Below are 21,281 nucleotides of genomic sequence, written 5' to 3'. Positions count from 1 at the left end.
ACAAACAATATCAGTTGTGAAATAAAAAGAAAAATTGTTTGGCCAACAGATGCTACTTTGGCATAAGTAAGCACTTAAAAAACAAAGCCACAACTCGTGAAACAAAAATAACGTTTTACAAAACACTGATACTACCCGTGCTGATGTATGGTTTCGAAGCCTCGGTACTTGCGCAAGCAGATAAGGCAGTGCTTGACGTGTTTGAGAGAAAAATTGGCAGGCCAAAGAATAGATGGCGCAAACAAGTTGACGAAGAGATGACAAGGCGCGGTATTCCAGAAAGCGAAGCATTAAACAGAGAGAATTGGAGATATTTTCTTAGTTCGTTCTATGGAACAAATGTTCTGTAATGGGCCAGCTAAGTAAGTATGGGTCCTCAATAGTAAACCAAATATTAACACTTTTGATCAAAATAATGAGTAGCATTTGTATACCCTCCACCATAGTATGGAGGGTATATTAAGTTTGTTTGGAACACATCGAAATAATCATTTGCGACCATATAAAGTATATACAGTGGCGGCCAGCTAATTAGGGACAATAAATTTAGTTTAATTGATTACTTTATTTCATTCAAAAACTTTGTATATGAGGTATTGGTATAAGCACTATCGAGTGATATCAAAATATTCTGAGATTCCCCATAAGTGGGGGAAGGACATCCTTCTTTCCAAAAAATGGTCCATAATAGTCTGGTCAGCTAATTAGGGACATTAGTATTAAAATCAACCTAACATTAATTGGAACACACTTTTATACCAGAATTGTTTGTACTTAGTTAATAGAGTATTCTGATGATGTCATGCTTTATTGCTTCCGCAAGTCCTTTAAAGGGCCGAAGTATTATTATAATCTATAATAATGTGCTTTTGGCCTTTTTTCCGTTAATGTACCAGTATCGCCAGGCATCATTCCGAACCATACACTGCAATTACCGCTCCATACTGGGTGTACATGTATCCTTAAATTACTTTTTAACCAGATTGGATGAGTTACTAGGGTGAAAATCCTAGTTTAAGAATGAGGTATGTGGCTTTTTTAAATAAAAAAATGATAATCTGATCATTACCATGCTGACACCTTTCAACAACTGGAGTTTTTCGGCATGGAGGACAATTTGTGTGTGCCATTTTAAAATTATACAATTAAACCAACTTTTTGTTTATATGCACCGAATAATTTTTCCAGCAATATAAACTTCTTTTCCCTCAAAAATGAGTAATATCAATTGGTTTCGATGTGAAAATGTACTTCGTTCCATACAAAAGCTAACACAAGGATCCCTGGGGCTTCCATCAATGTTAAGTCTTTTTCAGCCTTGGTAAAAATGTTGTATGTAAATGATCCCTCATCTAAATTTTGCTCAATTTCATAGGTAGAGGCAAATAATTTGTTTACATTATGTAGACATGCTAATGACCAGATTACCATATTTTGTTGACTTAAAAATGCTTCATAACTTAGGATTTTCAATCTAATGACTCATCCAAACTGGTTAATAAGTAATTTAAGGAGAAATATACACCCAGTATGGAACGTTAATTCCAGTGTATGGTTCGAAATTTTTGTCATTAAGAGCCAAATAAATATCATTTTTTTGCTGCATTAACGGAAAATAAGGCCTAAAGCACATTATAAGGGATTATAGGAATACTTCGGCTCCTTAAAGAACTTGCGGTGGGTGTAAAGCATGAAATCGGTTGAAAACACTATAAACTAACTAATACAAGCAGTTGTTGTACAAAAATGTGCATCAGTTGACATTAAGGTTGAGTTTAATATTAATGTCCATAATTAGCTGGCCAGGCTAATATGGACCATTTTTAGAAAAGTTGGTTGTACTTTCCCAACATATGGGAAATCTCAGTACGTTTTGACATCACTCGATAGTGCTTCTAGCAATACCTTATATAGAAAATTTATTTTATCAAAATCTTCACATTTTTAAATGAAATCGAGTAATCTATTAAACTGAATTTATTGTCCCTAATTAGTTGGCCGCCACTGTATATTCTTGATCAGGATAAAATTCTAAGACAATCTAGCCATGTGCGTCCGTCTGTTGTAATCAATTTAGCGTTCGCAATAATTGAGGTAGAGCGCTATTTTTTGCACCCGAGTGTATTTTTTCCATAGGCAGGTCAACTTCGAAGATGGGCTATATCGGGCCACTTTTTGGTATAGCCACCATATAACGGTACCTCGCGATTTTCGGTATTTTGGGGATTTTAGCTAAATTTTTGACCGAACTACCTGTAATTTCACGTTTGGGGTTCCCAGTGGTCACAAAATATCTCCACTAGAAGCCGTCAACATAGGCCCATTTTTTTTTTGGTATAGCCCCCATATAACGGCATTTTGAGAAATTTAGCTACAATTTTTGAACGAACTCCCTGTAATTTGACAGTTGAGGTTCCTAGTAATCACAAAAAATCTCCTCCTAAAACTGTCAAAATAGGTCAATGTTTTGGTATAGGCCCCATATAACGGTACCTCCCGATTTTCGGTATTTTGAGGATTTTAGCTACAATTTTTGACCGAACTACCTGTAATATGACAGTTGAGGTTCCTAGTAATCACAAAACATCTCCACAAAAACTGCCAACATCGGTCCATGTTTTGGTATAGCCCCCACGTAACGGTACCTCCCGATTTTCGGTAGTTTGTGGATTTTAACTACAATTTTTTACCGAACTACCTGTAATGTTTTGTGTAGCCATGTTTTTGTATGGTCCATGCTTTGGTATAGCCTTCCCATATTCGGTATTTTTTGCCAAACTATCTGTAAATCGAAAAACTATCAACATGGGCCCATGTTTTCGTAGAGCCCCCATATAACGGTACCTACAGATTTTCGGGTTTTTGGATTTTAGCTAGAAATTTTGACCCAAGTATCTACAATTCGACATTTGAAGTTCCCACTGGTCACAAAACATCTCCACAAATAAACATAGGTCCACACTTTGATATAGTCCCATATAAGGTTCCCGACCGATTGAATACATTTTTTATGTTTTTTTATACCCTCAGCCTTTAGGCTAAGGAGGGTATACACACCTTGATACGATGAAACTGTGTCTCATCGAAATAATGGTTTTAGACCCCAAGTATGTTTGGACGAAATGTGTTTCAGACAATTTGGAATCGATCTAGCCATGTCCGTCCGTCTGTCCTGCTGGCTGGAGCGCACGATAACTCTCGAACGGGTGAACCGATTCGGTTCAAATTTTGGCTTTCGTAATATTTTGCCCAAACTTAGTTTAAGTTCGAAGATGAGCTACATCGGTCCACTCCTGCCGGTACCTCCCCCAAAAAAGTTCGAAAATGTTCGGAAAGTTTGTGCGCACGATAACTCTTGAAGGGGGTGAAAGATTTGGTCCATACTGTGTATAGTGTAAACTTTCTACCAGAGTAATATGAGGTTCCAATATGGTCTCAATAGGTCCACTCCTTCGGGTACCTCCCACACAAAATTTCGGGAAAATTCAGTTTAGGGCCATCTCTCGAATCGCTTTGATTTTTGTTTTAGCAAGTTGTATTCACTGCCCTCCATACGACGGTACAAGTTTCATCAGGGGCAAGTCCATACTTCCTGAGAAAATAGCATGAAAGTTGCAAAAAAACCCTATGACACCATGTAAGGTGGTTGGAGCGTAAGATAACTCTGGCCTTAGTAATATTTTGTCCAAACATAGTTTAAGTTAGAAGAAAAGCCATATCGGTCCACTCCTTACGGTACCTCCACCAGAAAAGTTCAAAAATTTTCGGAAAAATTGTTCGTACGGTAACTCTTGAAGAGAGTGGCCGAATTGGTCTATACTTTACACATCCTAATATATCTACCAGATATAGATCAGGTTCAAATATGGACTACATTTGTACCTCCCAAACAAAGTTTCGGATAAGTTCACTTTAAGACCTGATATCGAATCACTTTGATTTTTGTTGAAGCAACTTGCATTCGCTTCCTCATTTACGATGGTAAAAGTTTTTTTTGGGGCAAGTCCATACTTTTTGACCAAATAGACCGAAGAGTGTAAAAACCCCCTATGGCATCATATGTTGCGGGTGGAGATCCACTTCCATAACGGTCAATGTCGATCCATCCCTTTTAGTATCTCCTCCGCAAAACTTTTGATCTTTAATCCTAATCAACATTTTGGTCTGTTCAAACGCCCAACATTTTCAAAACCCCCTAAATACATACGTATTTTGGGAAAAAATTGTTTTAATATACACAGGCTGAGGGTATATCTCTGTCGGCAAAGCCGACTGATACTTTTTTACTTATGTTACCTTATTTAGGTATCAGTGGTCACACAATATCACCGCCTAAAATTGTGGACAGGAAATAAAATAATTATTCCGTGTTAGTTCAGAATATTTTATGGTGGAGAGTATAAAAATGTCGGCCAAGCCGAACTTAGCGCTTCTTTACTTGTTTCTTTATCGGAATTGAAACCAACTTAACTTTTGCGAGCAATAACTAAAATTAGAATCTCGAACAGATTTGAAAATGGGATTTTTCGCAATGCACGTACAAAAAATCTTTCATGTAGCTTAAAAAAATTTTAAATTTTAATTTTTTTTATGCAAAACTTAAATTTTTTGGCTTTTCCTCATATATAGTAGAAGAAAATCTGATAAAATACAACCACAACTGGTATTCTCCGATAAGATCTAATGGTCTTTTATATGAAGACCTAATGGAAGCCTGACGTGAAGACCTGCTGGTATTCTATTATTACACATTTAGGCATTTTTTATTTCATGTTATGGAGGGGACAAATAAACGGTACATATGTATTAATAAATAATGATTTGAAATTACCTTGTATGCCTTGGTCTTTACGTTGTATGTGTCCGCTATATAGTCAGCTGTTTGTTCGGCCAACGTTTGTTGTATATCCACAATAGCAATGCGACAGCCACGCTTAGCTAAATCGATGGCTATTTCACGACCCAAACCACCGGCAGAACCTGTTATCTTCAAAAATACATATTTGCATATTGATGAGTAAAAGATATAAAACGATGTTTATAAACATTGAACGAGGAAACAAAAAATTGATAGTGATAAATAGTTTAGCAGTATAAAAGAAAAACGTTGCACTTTAAACATTATTTTTTACATTTAGTATCACTGTGCCGTTTGGACTTATCTTGAAATTATTGTTAGCAATTTTTTTATTACCACAACACTTTCATTAAAAAAAATGCTGACATTTTCAGCTTTTGATATAAGGAGAATCGATTCGACATATTCCACATTCATTTATTGTCAACATTGTTGTTCCTTTGAGTTGGTTTGCACAGCTTAACTTCAATTTTTTTATTTTTTTAATTTTTATGGGAAATATTTTTTTGTAAATGAATAATAAAATGTTTTGTGTCATTACCACTGCCACTTCATTGCTTAGCGAAATATTTGTTTTCTTGGGTCTCAACCATTTCACCACTTGATATACTATAGAGGCCAGAATTAATGCTGGATATCCGAGAATTAGACCCACTAATGGTAAATTGTTAACCATAAAATTCATAAACTTTTTTCGAATCAACATTTTCATATTTTTATTTTTTTTTTCGTATTATATTTGTTTAGTTTTTATAAATTTAAATAATAGGAACAATAACACGGTTGCTTGAGATGTGTTTGAATACAAAGTTTAAACAATATTAAATCTCGTACTAAAATAACGCATATATTTATAAATTTTGTTGTTACGTTCAAATCAAAATCAAGGTGAAGGTGAATAAAAATGCACAGTTAAATTTAAACTAAAACTAGTTTCAAACACAAGATGAATTAATGCACTATACACATATTGTAAATTTGGTTTTTTAACTTCTGCGTTCTTGTCTGCGTTATTTATTTATTTTATGGTTGTATGGCTTTACATTGTTTCATTTTTAGTGAGTAAGAGGTAAAATTCGATATAGATAAATGGGAAACATGAAAATATTACAGTGGTTCTAACAGTGGCTAACATAGATAACACTGCTCAACAAAATTGAAAAAGTTGAATGTTTCAACCGAAGTTGTTGTTGTTTCTAAATGGAATCGTCGAGATATTTTCAAATCCGGCCGCGGCTTTTCTCCATCAGCTCTTGTTCTTGATATATAGCTCAAAATCGGTTTTTACGAGTTTTACCCAGAATTTCGCTATTTCCGGATATAAAGAAATATTTTTTGTAGGCTTTTTGATACTAATATATTAAGGAGATGTTAAACGTTCGATACAAACAGTTTTTGAAATGAATATGGTGAATATACATATATCAAAAAAATATAGAACAAGTAAAAAAGTATCAGTCGGCTTTGCCGACAGAGATATACCCTCAGCCTGTGCAAATTGAAACACTTTTTTCAAAAAAAAAACGTATGTATTTAGGGGGTTTCAAAATTTTGGTCGTATGAACCGACAAAAATGTTGAATAGGATTAAAGTTCAAAAATTTTGCGGAAAACGTACTTAAAGGAATGGACCGACATAGACCATCGGGGTGCCATAGGGGGTTTTTACACCCTTCGGGCTGTTTTCTCAAGAAGTATGGACTTGCCCCTGCAACAACCGAAGTTGTTGTTGAGGCAGCGAATGTAAGTTGCTTCAACAAAAATCAAAGTGATTCAATAGCAGGTCTTAAAGTGAACTTTTCCAAAATTTTGTGTGGGAGGTACGGGATGGAGTGGACAAATATAGTCCATATTCGAACCTGATCTATATCTGGTAGATATTATGAGAATGTGTAAAGTATGGTCACTCCCATCAAGAGTTATCGTGCGCACAATTTTTCCGAATATTTTTGAACTTTTGTGGGGTAGGTACCTGAAGGAGTGGACCGATATGGCTTATCTACGACCTTAAAGTAAGTTTGGAAACAATATTACGAAGGCCAAATTTTGGCCGGAATCGGAATTCCCGTCGAGAATTATCTGGCACTTCCACCAATAAACATGGTGTCATAGGGTTTGTTTTTCAACTTTCAGGCTATTTTTTCAGCAAGTATGGACTTGCCCCTGAGGAAACTTGTACCTTCGTATAGGGGACAGTGAATACAAGATGCTACAACAAAAACCAAGGCGATTCGAGAGCAGGTCCTAAACTGAACTTTTCCGAAATTTTAAGTGGGAGGTACTCGAAGGAGTTTACCGATTGAGTCCATATTGGAACATCATCTAAGTCTGGTAGAAATTTCATAATGTGCAAAGTATGAACCAAATCGGTTACTCCCTTCAAGAGTTATCGTACGCACAAATTTTCCGAACATTTTCGAACTTTTGTGGGGGAGGTACCGGACGGAGTGGACCGATATAATCCATCTTTGAACTTGAACTAAGTTTGGACAAAATATTACGGCAGAATTTTGGACCGAATCGGTAGATCCGTTCGAGAGTTGTCTTGCGCTCCAACCACTACACACGGTGTTATAGGGTTTTTTGTAACTTTCAGGCTATTTTCTCAGGAAGTGTGGACTTGCCCCTAATGAAACTTACAGCGTCGCATAGAGGACAGCGAATACAACTTGCGTAAACAAAAATCAAAGCGATTCGAGACCAGGTCCTAAACTGAACTTTTCCGAAATTTTGTGTGGGAGGTACCCGAAGGAGTGGACCGATTGAGTCCATATTGGAACCTCATCTAAGTTTGGTAGAAATTACACGATGTGCAAAGTATGGACCAAACCGGTTATTCCCTACAAGAGTTATCGTGCGCACAAGTTTTGTGACAATTTTTGAACATTTGTGGCGGAGGTACCTGAAGTAGTGAACCTATATGGTCCATCTTCGAACTTAAATCGAATCTGGACAAAATATTTCGATACCCAAAATTTGAACCGAATCGATTAATCCGTTCGAGAGTTATCGTGCGCACCAGCCTGCCAGACAGACAGACATACAGACAGACGGACGGACATTGCTAAATCTACTCAAAATTGTCTGAAACGGATATCGTACAAACATACTTGGGGTCTAAAACCATTATTTCGATGAGGCACATTTTTGGTCGTATCAAAGTGTAAATACCCTCTTTAGCCTAAATGCTGAGGGTATAAAAACAAGTAAGAAAAGTCTATAGTAGGACGGAGCCGACCATGGGATACCTTATGCCACTATCCCAGGACAATCGTTCACCACGGAACTTCTTTTCAATGATTGTGAAAATTTAATTATCAAATATCAGAGATTTAATATATAATACATATGACCGAAACCAAAAAGTTATCTAGCATGACAAAGACATTTTGGTGCAGGAAAGGAAAATTCAGTTCACACAAACTAAAATGTAATGAAACCCACTTATGTAGTACTACTACTTCCTTTGTTTACCCGCTACGTTATTGAAATTTTTACCAATTTCACACAAAAGTTTCAGTCCATTTAACCCGCTAAGTATTATGTGATCTTTACGTTGGTTTGTACGCTTCTTCTTCATCATAAACTCAAACTTTGTTTAAAATTTTGCGGGTTATTATTTTGACCTACAGAGCCGCTACAAAATTGGTTAAAATTTTGTTTTTGGTCCATTTTATCCCCTGAACATTTCACGATCATCACCAAAAACTAATCATTTCTATTCTGGCCCGAACCCAACCTCCTTAAAAAATTCGTTACAATCGGTCCATAATTGCGTCCTTAAGCATGTTTACAATTTTTAATGGACACACACACATCGCTAAATCGCTTTATCTCGTCGAGATATGAATTTTGGCATACCAAATAAGGGGTCTAGGACGAATATTTCGTGGTGTTACATAAACTTTTGGAGAGACAATAAGTAGCATGGGATAAAAATGTGGTTCTCTACACAGAACCCATTATATATTAGGCAGTAGGCCCGTTATCTAGCAAACACTTTATTGCAATTTACATCAGAGGAAAGGTAAGTTGTTTTTTTTCCATATGTAGGCTACTTTGCGAAATATAATGTCCTCAAGGTATTAAAATATCGACCAAAAATAAAATTTTTATTAGTTTTCTCGTTTAGAGTTAAGCATGATGATCGGAAATTATTTGCAAGTGAAAAAGGAAAGCCAAGGACTCGAACCCACATAGTCACCAAATTACGTTACCTGGTTTCATTGGTGGTAAAGCAAGTCTTCGGACGTATCGACTATGTAATGGCTTCTCTGTCCTAGAACTTATCGTTTGTCAAATGCAAATGTGTTTTGTACATTTACGCGGATACTTGGCCACAGAAATGTATTTTCTTCACGACAAACGCTTTTTTTGCGCTGCCTTTGAAGTTATGAGTTTTGGCTTTGAACGCTAACACGCCGTGACAACATTTTTTGATATGTTTTCAAGGACGTGGGTTCAAATCCCAGCCGGGTTCAGCCTGTTTTTTATTTTTTGAAATTTTTATATTTTTCACACAAAAATAATGGTCCATTTCATCCGCTAAGGAATATCAGATCATCATTCAAAATTGTAGGCATCTTTTTCGACCTATACTCTTACCCGGTGCAAAATTTCGTGACTATTGATGTATAATTGCTACTTCTAGCGAGTTTATTATTACACTACAAACAAATAAAGGAATATATTAGGCTGTAACTCTGTTATCTGATCATGCACACCAACATAATTGACATCAATTGAAAGGTCAAGCGATCCACTTTCAAGTATATCCCACTTGTCTGGAATGTCACTTCCAGGAATTAAGATATTAGCTGTATATTAAAAATTTTCACAATTTTCACACAAAAGTATTGGTCCATTTAACCCTCTAAATATTATCCGATCGCCATCTCAAATTGCAAGCTTCTCCTTTGTGATATACTCTTACCTTATTTATAATTACGCGTTGATCGGACTATTATTGAGACCTACAGAGCCGCTAGAAAATTGGATAAATATTATGTTTTTGGTCCATTTCACCCGCTAAATATTTCACGATCATCACCAATAAGAATAGGGATCTATTCTGATCTGAACCCGACCTCCATACAAAATTTCGTGACGATCGGTCCATAATTCCGGCCTGGAGCGTGTTTACAATTTATAATGGACAGACGGACGGACACACATCTCAAAATCGCTTTATCTCGTCGAGATATGAAGATTGGTATACCGACGAATATTTCGCGGTGTTACATGAATTTTTACCAAAACAAACTTATAATACCCTTTTCCACATTGTGCTATAGGGTATAAATATAGAAAATTGCATATTTTGGATACTTTAAACTGTGATTACGTCATCGGGGGAAGTCATAGGATATTCATATGGCATAGCGGATATTGTTAGGTTGTCTACTATATGGTCCAGAATTCAAATATATAATACAAAGTTCATAGCGCCCATGATTCGGCCATAACCTAAAAATCGGCATGAAGACTACTAAAGAGATATCATTTACCAGTGATATCATTACCACATAAGCCATTTACTTTTCCCTAGCAATCTTCATAATGATTTTTAGGTTATGACCAAATCAGTGTTTTATTTAGAATGCACTTAATTTTTTTAAATTATTCTTTATTTTTAGTAAGTACATTTTAGTAAGTACATTTTTTTGACCACTGAGAACGAAATTATAGTCAATTTAGGCCGAAAATTTACGTAAAAACTTTAAAATGCCTGAAATCGTGCAGTACTGTTATATAAAGGCTATACCAAAACCTGGACTTACGTCCATAATTTTTGGCGCCGAAGTTTCTGTACCATTGGGAACTCCAAATGCCAACTTACAGCCAATTCGGACTAAAAATGAAGATAAAATCCTCATAATACTTGAAATCGGGTGGTACCGCTATAAGGGGGCTATACCAAAACCTGGACCTATGTTCACAATTTTTAGTGGGGAAATGTCAGTATCATTAGAAATTCCAAATGCCAAATAACAGCTAATTCAGACAAAAAGGAAGATAAAATCCTCAAAATACCTGAAATCGGGTGGTACCGCTACATGGGGGCTGTAGGAAAAAAATGGGTCCATATTCATGTATTGTCATCCAAATCTGAAAAGGGTGCAACGTTTCAGTTCGATTGGTCAACTGCAAGTGCGTTAAAAATGAGTTACTAGATTTGAACTAAACGGACACCAATGCAAGTTAAATAAAACACTGTAACAAAGCCACCTCTCGTCAAACAAAAATTACGTTTTACAAAACACTCATACTACCCGTGCTGATGTATGGTTCCGAAACCTGGGTACTTTCGCAAGCAGACAAGACAGTGCTTGATGTGTTTGAGAGAAAAATTCTTCGAAAGATCTATGGACCAATCTGCGTTGACGGTGAATATCGACATTGTATGAACCACGAGCTGTATCTGCTATACAATGACATCAGTATAGATAAACGTATCGAGATGCAACGATTGCGTTGGCTAGGCCATATCATAAGAATGAGTTATGATGATGACCCGCTAAAAAGGCGTATAAATACGGGTCACATAGCGGTACACGCAGAATTGGCAGGCCAAAGCTTCGATGGAGCAAATAAGTGGATGACGAGATGAAAAGGTGCGGTATTCCAGAAAGCGAAGCAACAAACAGAGAGAATTTGAGATTTTTTCTTAGTTCGGCTTATGGAACCACAGTTCTGTAATGGGCCAGCTAAGTAAGTAAATACAAGAATGGTCTTTATGACTTTCAAAAAAAAACTTACCATTTTGGAGATATCTCGATCTAAAGGCCATATTACAAATTAGCCGCATAAGAACATTACGTGGCGAATCGGTTAAAATGACCATAACCACAGAATATGTTAGGTATTTCCATAAGATTTCAAACGACGGGTCTAAACAGATTTTTAAATTTGGCTTTTCGTGTCGGCTAACCGATGAATCGGATCCGCCGCCCATGAAAATTATACATTTTCGTAATCAGCACAACAAACCCCACCTTCGGACAAAAATTCAAAAAATCGGAGAGATTTCGTAGGAGTCGTTTCAGTTTTGCTTACGATTACACATGTGGCTTAAATTCTGCATGAAATTAATCTATGAGAAGACCGAGAAAATCTACTATTCTCCTATAAAAAAACCTACTGGTCTGCGACGAGAAAAGCTACTTCTATGAGAAGACCAAGAAAATCTACTAGTCTTATATGACATAACTTAATGATTTTATTGGATTTTTTAAAAGATAGGTATGATTGTGGTCTTCAAGGGAACATATATTTTTTGGGCACACAGGTTACCCTGGTTATTTTAGCCGGTTTGCCTGAATATGTGCATAAATGGTGTATTTTTAGAACAGCAATATCTCAACATCTACACGCAGAAAAATGTATGTTAGAAATATGTTTGGATCCAAACAAATATATGTTTGGGATCGGTTGCAAACAAATATATGTTTGGATCCAAACATAATATGTTTGGGTCAAAACAAATATATGTTTGCAAAATTTTGTAACATATCTCAATTTGATATGTTTGGGTAAAACATTAGAACATTTTTTTCATGGGTGGAGAGAGGATGTTTGTCAACGAGAGTAATAACAGTGCTCTCGCGGCTGTGGAATGTTGTTTTATAATGAAGAGTTGTGTGTATCGTATAACACTGGTCAACAGGACTTTTGTTTCAACCGAAGTTGCAGTTGTTTCTAGACGAAATCGGCGAGTTATTTTCAAATCCGGTCCCGGTTTTTCTCCATCAGCTCTTGTTTTTGAGATATAGCTCAAAATCGGGTTTTACGAGTTTAACCCAGACTTTCGTTATTTTCGGATACAAACTAATATTTTTTTGTGGGTTTTTCGACATTAATATATTAAGGAGATGTTGTACGCTCGATACAAATCGTTTTTGAAATAGCTATGGTGAGTATATTAACAAAATATAGAAAATATACGACGGACCTTGAAAAAATTGCATATTTTGTGTACTTTAAGCTGTAATTACGTCATCGGGGGAAGTCATAGTATCTGCATATGGTACTCCGGATATGCTTAGGGTGTCTACTATATAATCCAGTATTCAAATGTATAATATAAAGTTCATAGCCACCATGATTCGGCCATAACCTAAAAAATCGCCATGAAGACTGCTAAAGGGAAATAATTTACCAGTGATATCATTACCACATATGCCATTTACTTTTCAATGGCAGTCTTCATGATGATTTTTAGGTTATGGCCGAATCATGGGCGCTATGAACTTTATATTATATATTTGGATACAGGACTATATAGTAGACACCCTATGCATATCCGGAGTACCATATGAAGATCCTATGACTTCCCCCGATGACGTAATTATAGCTTAAAGTACTCAAAATAAGCAATTTTTACAAGGTCCGTCGTATATATTCTATATTTTTTTGATATATACTCACCATAACTATTTCAAAAACGATTTGTATCGAGCGTACAACATCTCCTTAATATATTAATGTCGAAAAACCCCCAAAAAAATATTTGTTTGTATCCGAAAATATCGAAAGTGTGGGTTAAACTCGTAAAAACCGATGTTGAGCTATATCTCAAAAACAAGAGCTGATGGAGAAAAACCGCGACCGGATTTGAAAATAACTCGCCGATTTCATCTAGAAACAACTGCAACTTCGTCTGAAACATTCAACTTTTTCAATTTTGTTGAGCAGTGTAATAGAAGACGTAGAAGCGCAGAAGGGGGCTTTGGTGGCATGTATGCGTCAAACTCGTGTGTTTCTTGTTTTGTTGTTGTTAACCAACTTAGCAGGCGAAGAAGAAATGATATGAATTATATTTTTTTTTTCTTTCTTCAGTGTTTTAGATGCCTTTGTAGAGTCAAGACGGTAAAGTGAGTGAATAAATAAGTGTTGTGTTTTCTTAAAGAAATTGTGCTTTTTAGTAAATTAAATGCCCAATACATTTTATAATTGAATCGGAAAGTTGAATGGAATTATTTTATTGGACAGGGAAGAAATCGCATTTAATATTGGTAATTACATACATACTTATGTATATTTGATATATGGCATATCCATATTTATTTATTACATTACATAATCATTTGATTCTAGATGCCGATTTCCCGCTGATGATTTCAACTATGAGGACAATTTGTTTTAATTTACACCTAAGGAGAAGCGTTCAACTACGTTTCTATATATTTTTCCTTTTTAAAAGTGTGACTATTTACAAATTATTTCAATCAGTTTTTCTTTTATTAAAGTGTGTTATGCATTTCTTTGGGATTTTGTATGTACCTATGTGTTTGTTGTTCTTTTGCCTTTCAATAAACAACCTCAACATTTGTGTGTGTACTATAGAGATAGCCAGTGAGTTCTTATTGAGAGCAAGTGAGCAAACATTTCAAAGTGTTTTACATTGAATTTTACGCTCAATTGCTCTCATTAAGCGCCCATTGGTGCATGTGTTTGTTTGTTTTTGTGCCTTTTGGGTTTGTATTTTTTTGCACCCAAACATATAAAATATTGGCACCCAAACATAAATATCTTTGCACCCAAACATATATATGTTTGCACCCAAACATATATTTGTTTCCACCCAAACATATATTTGTTTGCAGACCCAAACATATATTATGTTTGGGACTGTTGCAAACATATATATGTTTGCTGCAAAATATGTTTGGGACATATGTTAGAGAGACCGTTTTTTTGCGTGTATGGTTCCTTCTAGGCAAAAAATCTAAAGACCAAACTTGTAGATATTTTTTCGTTCTACAATATTTAATCTAGTCATTTTTTGATTAGACCAGCCGTTTTCAAAAAATAAACCCAAGAACATAAAAATCCCCTAAAACTAGAACTTTGACCCGAATAAAATTTTTTTGCACACATGGTATAGATGGGGACTTTTAGGACGTTGCTTCTAATGGCAAAACTTAGCTTTCCACCAAAATTCAGCTTTGTGGGAATTTTTTGCTATTTCAATGTCTATTTTGTTTGGGTTATAATATTAGTTGAACCGTTCACAGCAAAAATTCGGATCCGTTAGTCATTATGTAACTATTAAAAAGTAATGTGAACAAAAATAACTACTTATGTTACTCCTTACTATGTTATGAGTACGGTGGCACAAGGCGTGTGTGTCCGACTACACATCAGGGGGTTGCGTGTTCAACGTTGACCGCCGGTCGGGCACTTCTTAAACAAAATAAAGAACAGTTGGTGGTGCATGTGCAAGCACATGTAAGCGTTTAAACAACCCTTAATATGGGTAGTGTTTTCGGCTACAGAAGTTCGCAGGATCAAATCTATCAGACAGCGAAATAAAATATAATAAAAATATGGTGTAAGTTGAAATTGAAAACAAATTCCAACTCAAATATTCTAAAAATAGAACCTATGTTCTTTAGATTGTTTTTAAACTGCTAGTGGCCATAGAATAACTAGTTATTCTAGTGGTCGTAGAATAACTAGTAATTCAATGCTACATGCCCTTGGGTTAGTAGGGGGTTTTGTAAGTAGTTACGAATACCACAAAATTACTATAAAAACCCATTATTTTGGGATGATTTTTTGCTTGGTTTGTTCTCTCCATGACTATAAATAGAAATGGGGAAATTTTGACTTGTTTACTACAAAAAAATAATTAAGTTGGTTTTAGCTCAAGTTATGGTATAAGACTAATAAGAAAGTATTATAGTCTGCTGGCGCTGAACATGTTATATCCTCCACTACTTTTAGGCATTAACAGTGACCTACCCTTTCAAAGCCATCGACAGCCCAAATTCGAGATTTTAACGCCATCGAAATGGAAATGGAATGATAATTTTACTCACAGATTAATTTAGTCCCATCCTACGCTTTTCCACAAAGTTTTTTTTTTTTTTTTGCCAATTTCGATTTATAAAAATTATCCGATAATCACAAAAATGAAAAAAAAACTTCTTCTTTCCCTCAGCGATTGCATTTTCGCAAAGAATTTCATGGTGACCTGATCAAACTTGCAAGACGGACATTTTGAAAGTTTACGTCGGGAAGTAACCTAAATAGGCGTGGCAAGTTCCGCCCATTTCTACAGGTTTTTTGAAATATTCGACATCCGATTCCTTGGAATCCTTGCATTTAAGGTATAAAGTGTCTTTGGCAATATTACTGACAACAATGCGCGGTATCTTTTTATGAAATAAATTAACCCTCATGCGAGTCACTAAAGGTGTCTTTTTGGCCCCTTTTTCAAAAACGTTTAAAAACTCATTTTAAATGTGATCGTATCAGGTCAAAATATTCTACAAAATTATTTGTCATCAAATTTTACTACAGGTCCCCGAATACACCAAAACTCTAAATCGTACCTAAACGCCAGGAATCTGCCAAAAGTAAAATCACGTGTTAGGGTTAATGTTGTACTTTATCCGAGTTTATTAAGTTTTGCCCTACAAAACTTCATTCTAGATAGAAGGCGTCAAAGACAAAAATAATCTCCATCAAATTTCAATATAAGTCGCCGAATAAATGAAATATGTATTTACAATATATATCAAGAAAATATATACATAAAATTGTCCAACAAAACACCCAAATATTTTTTGAATAAATTTGTTTTGTTTTTTCGAGTTAATGCATGAAAGTAACATGAAATTTAGTTCTAGGCGAAAGGTGTTAAAAGAAGAAATTTTCTACACAAAATTTCATTGTAAGTCTTAGAATAATCTATCTATCTAAGTAAAATACATTGTTAAGAAAATTACGTTACAAAATTAGATATTATAGGTAGAAATTATTTGTTAAACTTTTAGATTCTTAATACTGAGTCAAAATCTCCTAAAATACTTCACTTTCTGGGGGTTGTGTCAAAAGAAGAAATGTTCCAAATCAAATTTCATTATGAGTCTCTAAACAAAGGAAATTTATAGCTAAAATATTTAACATCTCCAGAAGTTTTCGCCTTTTATATATGACTAAGGACCATATTCTATTGTTTTTATTCACATTTTCGTTATCTGCGGTCACAAAATATATTTTATTGATGCTTTTTTGATAATAAATTCTTTCAGAAGATTATGTGTGCTCGATCCAAATAGTTGTCAGTAATATTGCCAAAGACACTTTATACCTAAAATGCAAGGATTCCAAGGAATCGGATGTCGAATATTTCAAAACCTGTAGAAATGGGCGGAACTTGCCACGCCTATTTAGGTTACTTCCCGACGTAAACTTTCAAAACGCCGATACACGTCTCTTCTTTTTTTCGGTCCTCTTTCATAATCTGTGCGGGGTTTCTTGTAATTTTAAAAAAAGTTCGATTTTGTTGTACAGTGTTATTATCACAACATGTTTTCAGCGGCTACCACGCCATTTTAAAGTATTTCAAAAATTGTATTATTAGAATATGATAGAAGTTATTATATATCTATAATATATATTTTTCTTTCAAAATATGGTGGCATGAATCATATTTTTTGTCTGCGTACACTTACCTTGTATACCTTCGTCTTTACATTGTATGTGTCCGCTATATAGTCAGCTGTTTGTTCGGCCAACGTTTGTTGTATATCCACAATAGCAACGCTACAGCCACGCTGAGGCAAATCAATGGCTATTTCGCGACCCAAACCGCCAGCAGAACCTGTTATCTTCAAAAATATGCATATCAATGATGAGTAAATGAAGTTCTTTAACATTAGACGTTGAAACAAAAACAAATTTGATTTTTATGAAACTGATAAATATGTTAATATAACGTTTATTGGCACACAAAATTTCACTATAAATATTCATTTTTAGGTTTTAAAAAACTTTGCAAACCACGTACTTGACCTTGAACTTGAATTTAATTTTTCACTGTGAAGAAAAGCGTTAGGAGGCTTATTCGAAATGCTTTTATTTCGGTATAACACATATATGTAATCATATATGTACATTAGGGTTATGACTTTTTTACAACCTCGTATCCCTGTATCATAGCGTGATGAGTTTTGCCATAAGATTACATAAAATCATAATTATAAGGTGATTCGGTGAAAAAACCTCACGCACAAAATGATTTTAAAATTTTAATTTATCAAAATTATGGACAATTTTTTGAAGTCACTGTAAGCAGATATACAATTGAAAATAAACTTTAAAGTCGCATGAGATAATTAAACTGTCATAACATTTATTTCTCACTAATTTTCTTCATTTCTGAGAATCGTATAAATGTCGTAAACGCTTTTATTGAAAGATATAATTTTTTAACAAAAAATTTTAAATTTTTTCAAAGTGGTTTGTGCATGACCTTTTTCAATATTCGAATGAAATAAACATTATTATAGTTATTAGTAAAAATTTTTTTTTCATTTCATAAATTTTTTCAAAAAATTATATTTTTAAAATCGATTTGTGCGTGAACTTTTTTTTTATATTTCAATGGAATAAACGATAGCGTAGTGATTATTAGGCAAAAGTTCATTCATCCCTGCTACAGGAAATCATTTTTAAGAAAAAATGTCAAAAAGTCATAACCCTAATGTACATAAATATTTCACAGTGGTTCATGTACATTAGGGCGACCCAATTTTTTTTTAATTTTTTTTTTACAAAAATCTGTGAAAAATTGATCGGGTTTTGATATAGCTACATAGGGTCCAAAGTATCTAAAATCGACCAAACATGCATAATAAAGCTATATTAAAATACGATTCGATTTTCATAAATTTTTGTTGGCTTCCTGGTAAACTTTTCCTTCGTTCAATCGTTCAATAAATGCGGCCTTTAGAGACTTTTCGTGAAAGTGCGTTTTTGGTCCCACACAAATAAATTACTATGGAAGCAAACATCGCTCAGGTGGCACGCCATAAAATTTCATGTACAAGATTTTTTGATCAAATTAAAAAAAAAAAAAATTTTTTTTGTTCGGTCTTATGTACTTATATTATTAACAATGTTGATTTTTATTATTTTTATTTTAGTTTTTCTTAATTTCGTGTACATTTAAAGATTTTTTTCTATCATTACCGCCGCCACTTCATTAAAAAACACCTTAATATACCCAACATACTGTATATCGTTAATCTTTGCAAACTAAAGTCATAGTTTGTCGATTAATAATTCATCGTTGTAATGCAATAGAATATTACTGAATTAATTGTTCATAAAATTAATTTATAAAAAACTATGACTCAAAGTACGTGGTTGAAGTGCGACAATAAAATAATAATTGAGTTAATTATGATCTGGTTATTACTGATTATTCAAATTGAGCGATGTGTCTTAAAATAAAATAAAGCAATATACATATGAATTTCCAACCATTGACTTTATCGCTAAGTTTATTAATCCATTTATTAACCCTAATACCCACCATGCGTACTTAATGCAATCTTTTAAAACAAATATGATTATTTTTCCTAATTTCTCTCTTTTTGTTCATAATTTATTTTGTTTTCCATATTATGTGTATGTACTTTACATTGAATGCATGGACACATGAACAAATCACTCTTTTAGGCAATACAGATTATTTTTGAGAATTTGTTTGGCGGTGTTGAACCTTTTATACCCTCCATCATGAAATAGACGGATAAGTTTTTTAACCACTGATAACCCCTAATTTAAATAAAAATATGTATCTAAAAATGTGCTTAATGGGGCGGTACCGTTATGTGGAGGCTATACCAATACATGGAAATATGTTGACAATTTTTCGTAATTCTCGTGTGACCACTGAGAACCTCAAATATCAAATTACAGCCAGTTCGACAGAAAGCTATATCTAAAATCCTCAAAATTCCTGGAGAAGTTTCGTGGCTGCTGGTAACCTCACATGTCCAATTACGGGTAGTTAAGTCAACAAATGCAACTAAAGCCCTCAAAAAACCTAAAATCGGGAGCTAGCACTATATGGAGTCTATACCGAAACATGAAGTTATGTTCACAAAATTGGGTAAAGAAGTTTTGTAACTACCACGAACCTTAAATTACAATTTACCGCCATTTCGTTAAAAAATTTAGCTAAAATTCTAAAGTGAGTTAAAGTAAAGACTTTCTTGGTCAAACTTCAATACTATTCTGTGGAAAGACAAATTTTACATAATGAATGGTTTTACATATTGAACAGATCCTGTTGATGTTCTACACTGATAAGAAGACATATTGCTTTTTTTCTAACAAGACGAAATTAAAACTATTAAAATGTTTATAGTAGATGAATAAACTATTTTATAATAAAAAAATAATAAAAACTAATTTTCTCCGAATATTTACTTATCGACGTCAGAAATTCATACAATAGTTCATCAGAGTTCGAACAGAATTCGGCAAGAGCATCCGACTTTCATCCGAAATTCGGTCAGAGAACACGTCAACCACGCCATATGACTTTCGGTCCGAATTCGGTTCGAACTCGGATGTTTCTACCGATTTTTGGTGAAGAAGTCTTCTGAACTCTGGGAACCTCAAATCTATATAAATAAAAATCAAATGTTGTTCGTAGGCAATGGCATCAGTTGAGATGGGCTGGACCGATTTGGATAATTCTTTTTTTGATATGTTCGCCATAACCGAACTTAGGTTTTTACGCAAAGAAAATTTGACCACGCCCACTTTTTTTCAATTTTCAATTATAATCTTTTCTACAAAAACTACAGAACTGATTTTCCTGAAATTGTCAGGGAATGTACAGGGATGGCCCTCGTTGAAAATAGACTACCTTCTTTTGTGGAATTTCGGAAGGGGCGGGGTACTTCACTCTATCTCTTTAAAAATTCGAATATATCCAGGGACGTACGCAGGATTTCATTTCGGGTTGGGCCTACTTGACCAAAAATCATGAAAATTGAAAATGGTGTGTAGCGTTACATAAAGCTTTTTTTAAAAATATACGTCCTCGGATATTTAGAATTGAAAATAAACCATATCGAACCACGTTCGGTATAGTCGCCATATAAAAGTTGCGCCCCGTTTTCAGGAATTTGGACCTATATGATTAAAAAATATAGGTCCACGTTATGGTATATCCCAGAATTTTAAAAGTAGAGAGAATTGCCATTATTTCTGCTATCGCAAGATTTTCAGTATTTCAAAGCTCTTAATCTAATTTTTAGAATATCAGCTGTAATACTGATTTTGGGATTCTTTTTTGTTAAAGAGCCTCCATGAACAAAGTGGTTAAAATATATCCAATCCCTACATAACTATATTCGCGAGTAGGATAATTGAGTAAAGGAGTTATAGGATATAGGGATATACTTTGACCCGAACATAACGCCTCATTTTTTTAATTACATATCGAGATATCTATACGACTTCTATAAATTAAATAGAGCACCGATTGGACTTCTATATCTAGCTACTGTGTCGATAACATAGAAAAGAATATTCTTTATTAGTCTGTGTAGTTAGGTCTGTGTAAGCCAATTAAAAACTTTAGAAATTTAAAAACGGACGATAAAGACTAC

The 21,281-nt window shown here is 34.4% G+C and overlaps 1 protein-coding gene across 1 annotated transcript in view; it reads right to left on the bottom strand.

The window, feature by feature from the left end:
- LOC141386665 (uncharacterized oxidoreductase SSP0419-like) overlaps window positions 1-19,819 on the bottom strand; it is a 29,586-nt gene extending 9,767 nt beyond the window's left edge. Inside the window, exons 1-4 of the mRNA XM_073955581.1 lie at window positions 19,814-19,819; window positions 18,841-18,906; window positions 17,322-17,477; window positions 4,832-4,987 (exon numbers count right to left, since the gene is read on the bottom strand). Coding sequence (XP_073811682.1) covers window positions 4,832-4,987; window positions 17,322-17,477; window positions 18,841-18,906; window positions 19,814-19,819 — 384 coding nt within the window. The remainder of the gene's footprint in view (window positions 1-4,831; window positions 4,988-17,321; window positions 17,478-18,840; window positions 18,907-19,813) is intronic.
- Between the last annotated feature and the right edge of the window lie 1,462 nt (window positions 19,820-21,281).

Source organism: Musca autumnalis, unplaced genomic scaffold (genome assembly GCF_047663935.1).
Source record: "Musca autumnalis isolate F117 unplaced genomic scaffold, ASM4766393v1 scaffold_5, whole genome shotgun sequence".
Classification (NCBI taxonomy): Eukaryota; Metazoa; Arthropoda; class Insecta; order Diptera; family Muscidae; genus Musca; species Musca autumnalis.
The sequence above is the reverse complement of the archived record's forward strand: the minus strand, read 5'-3'. Positions and strand labels throughout refer to the sequence as shown.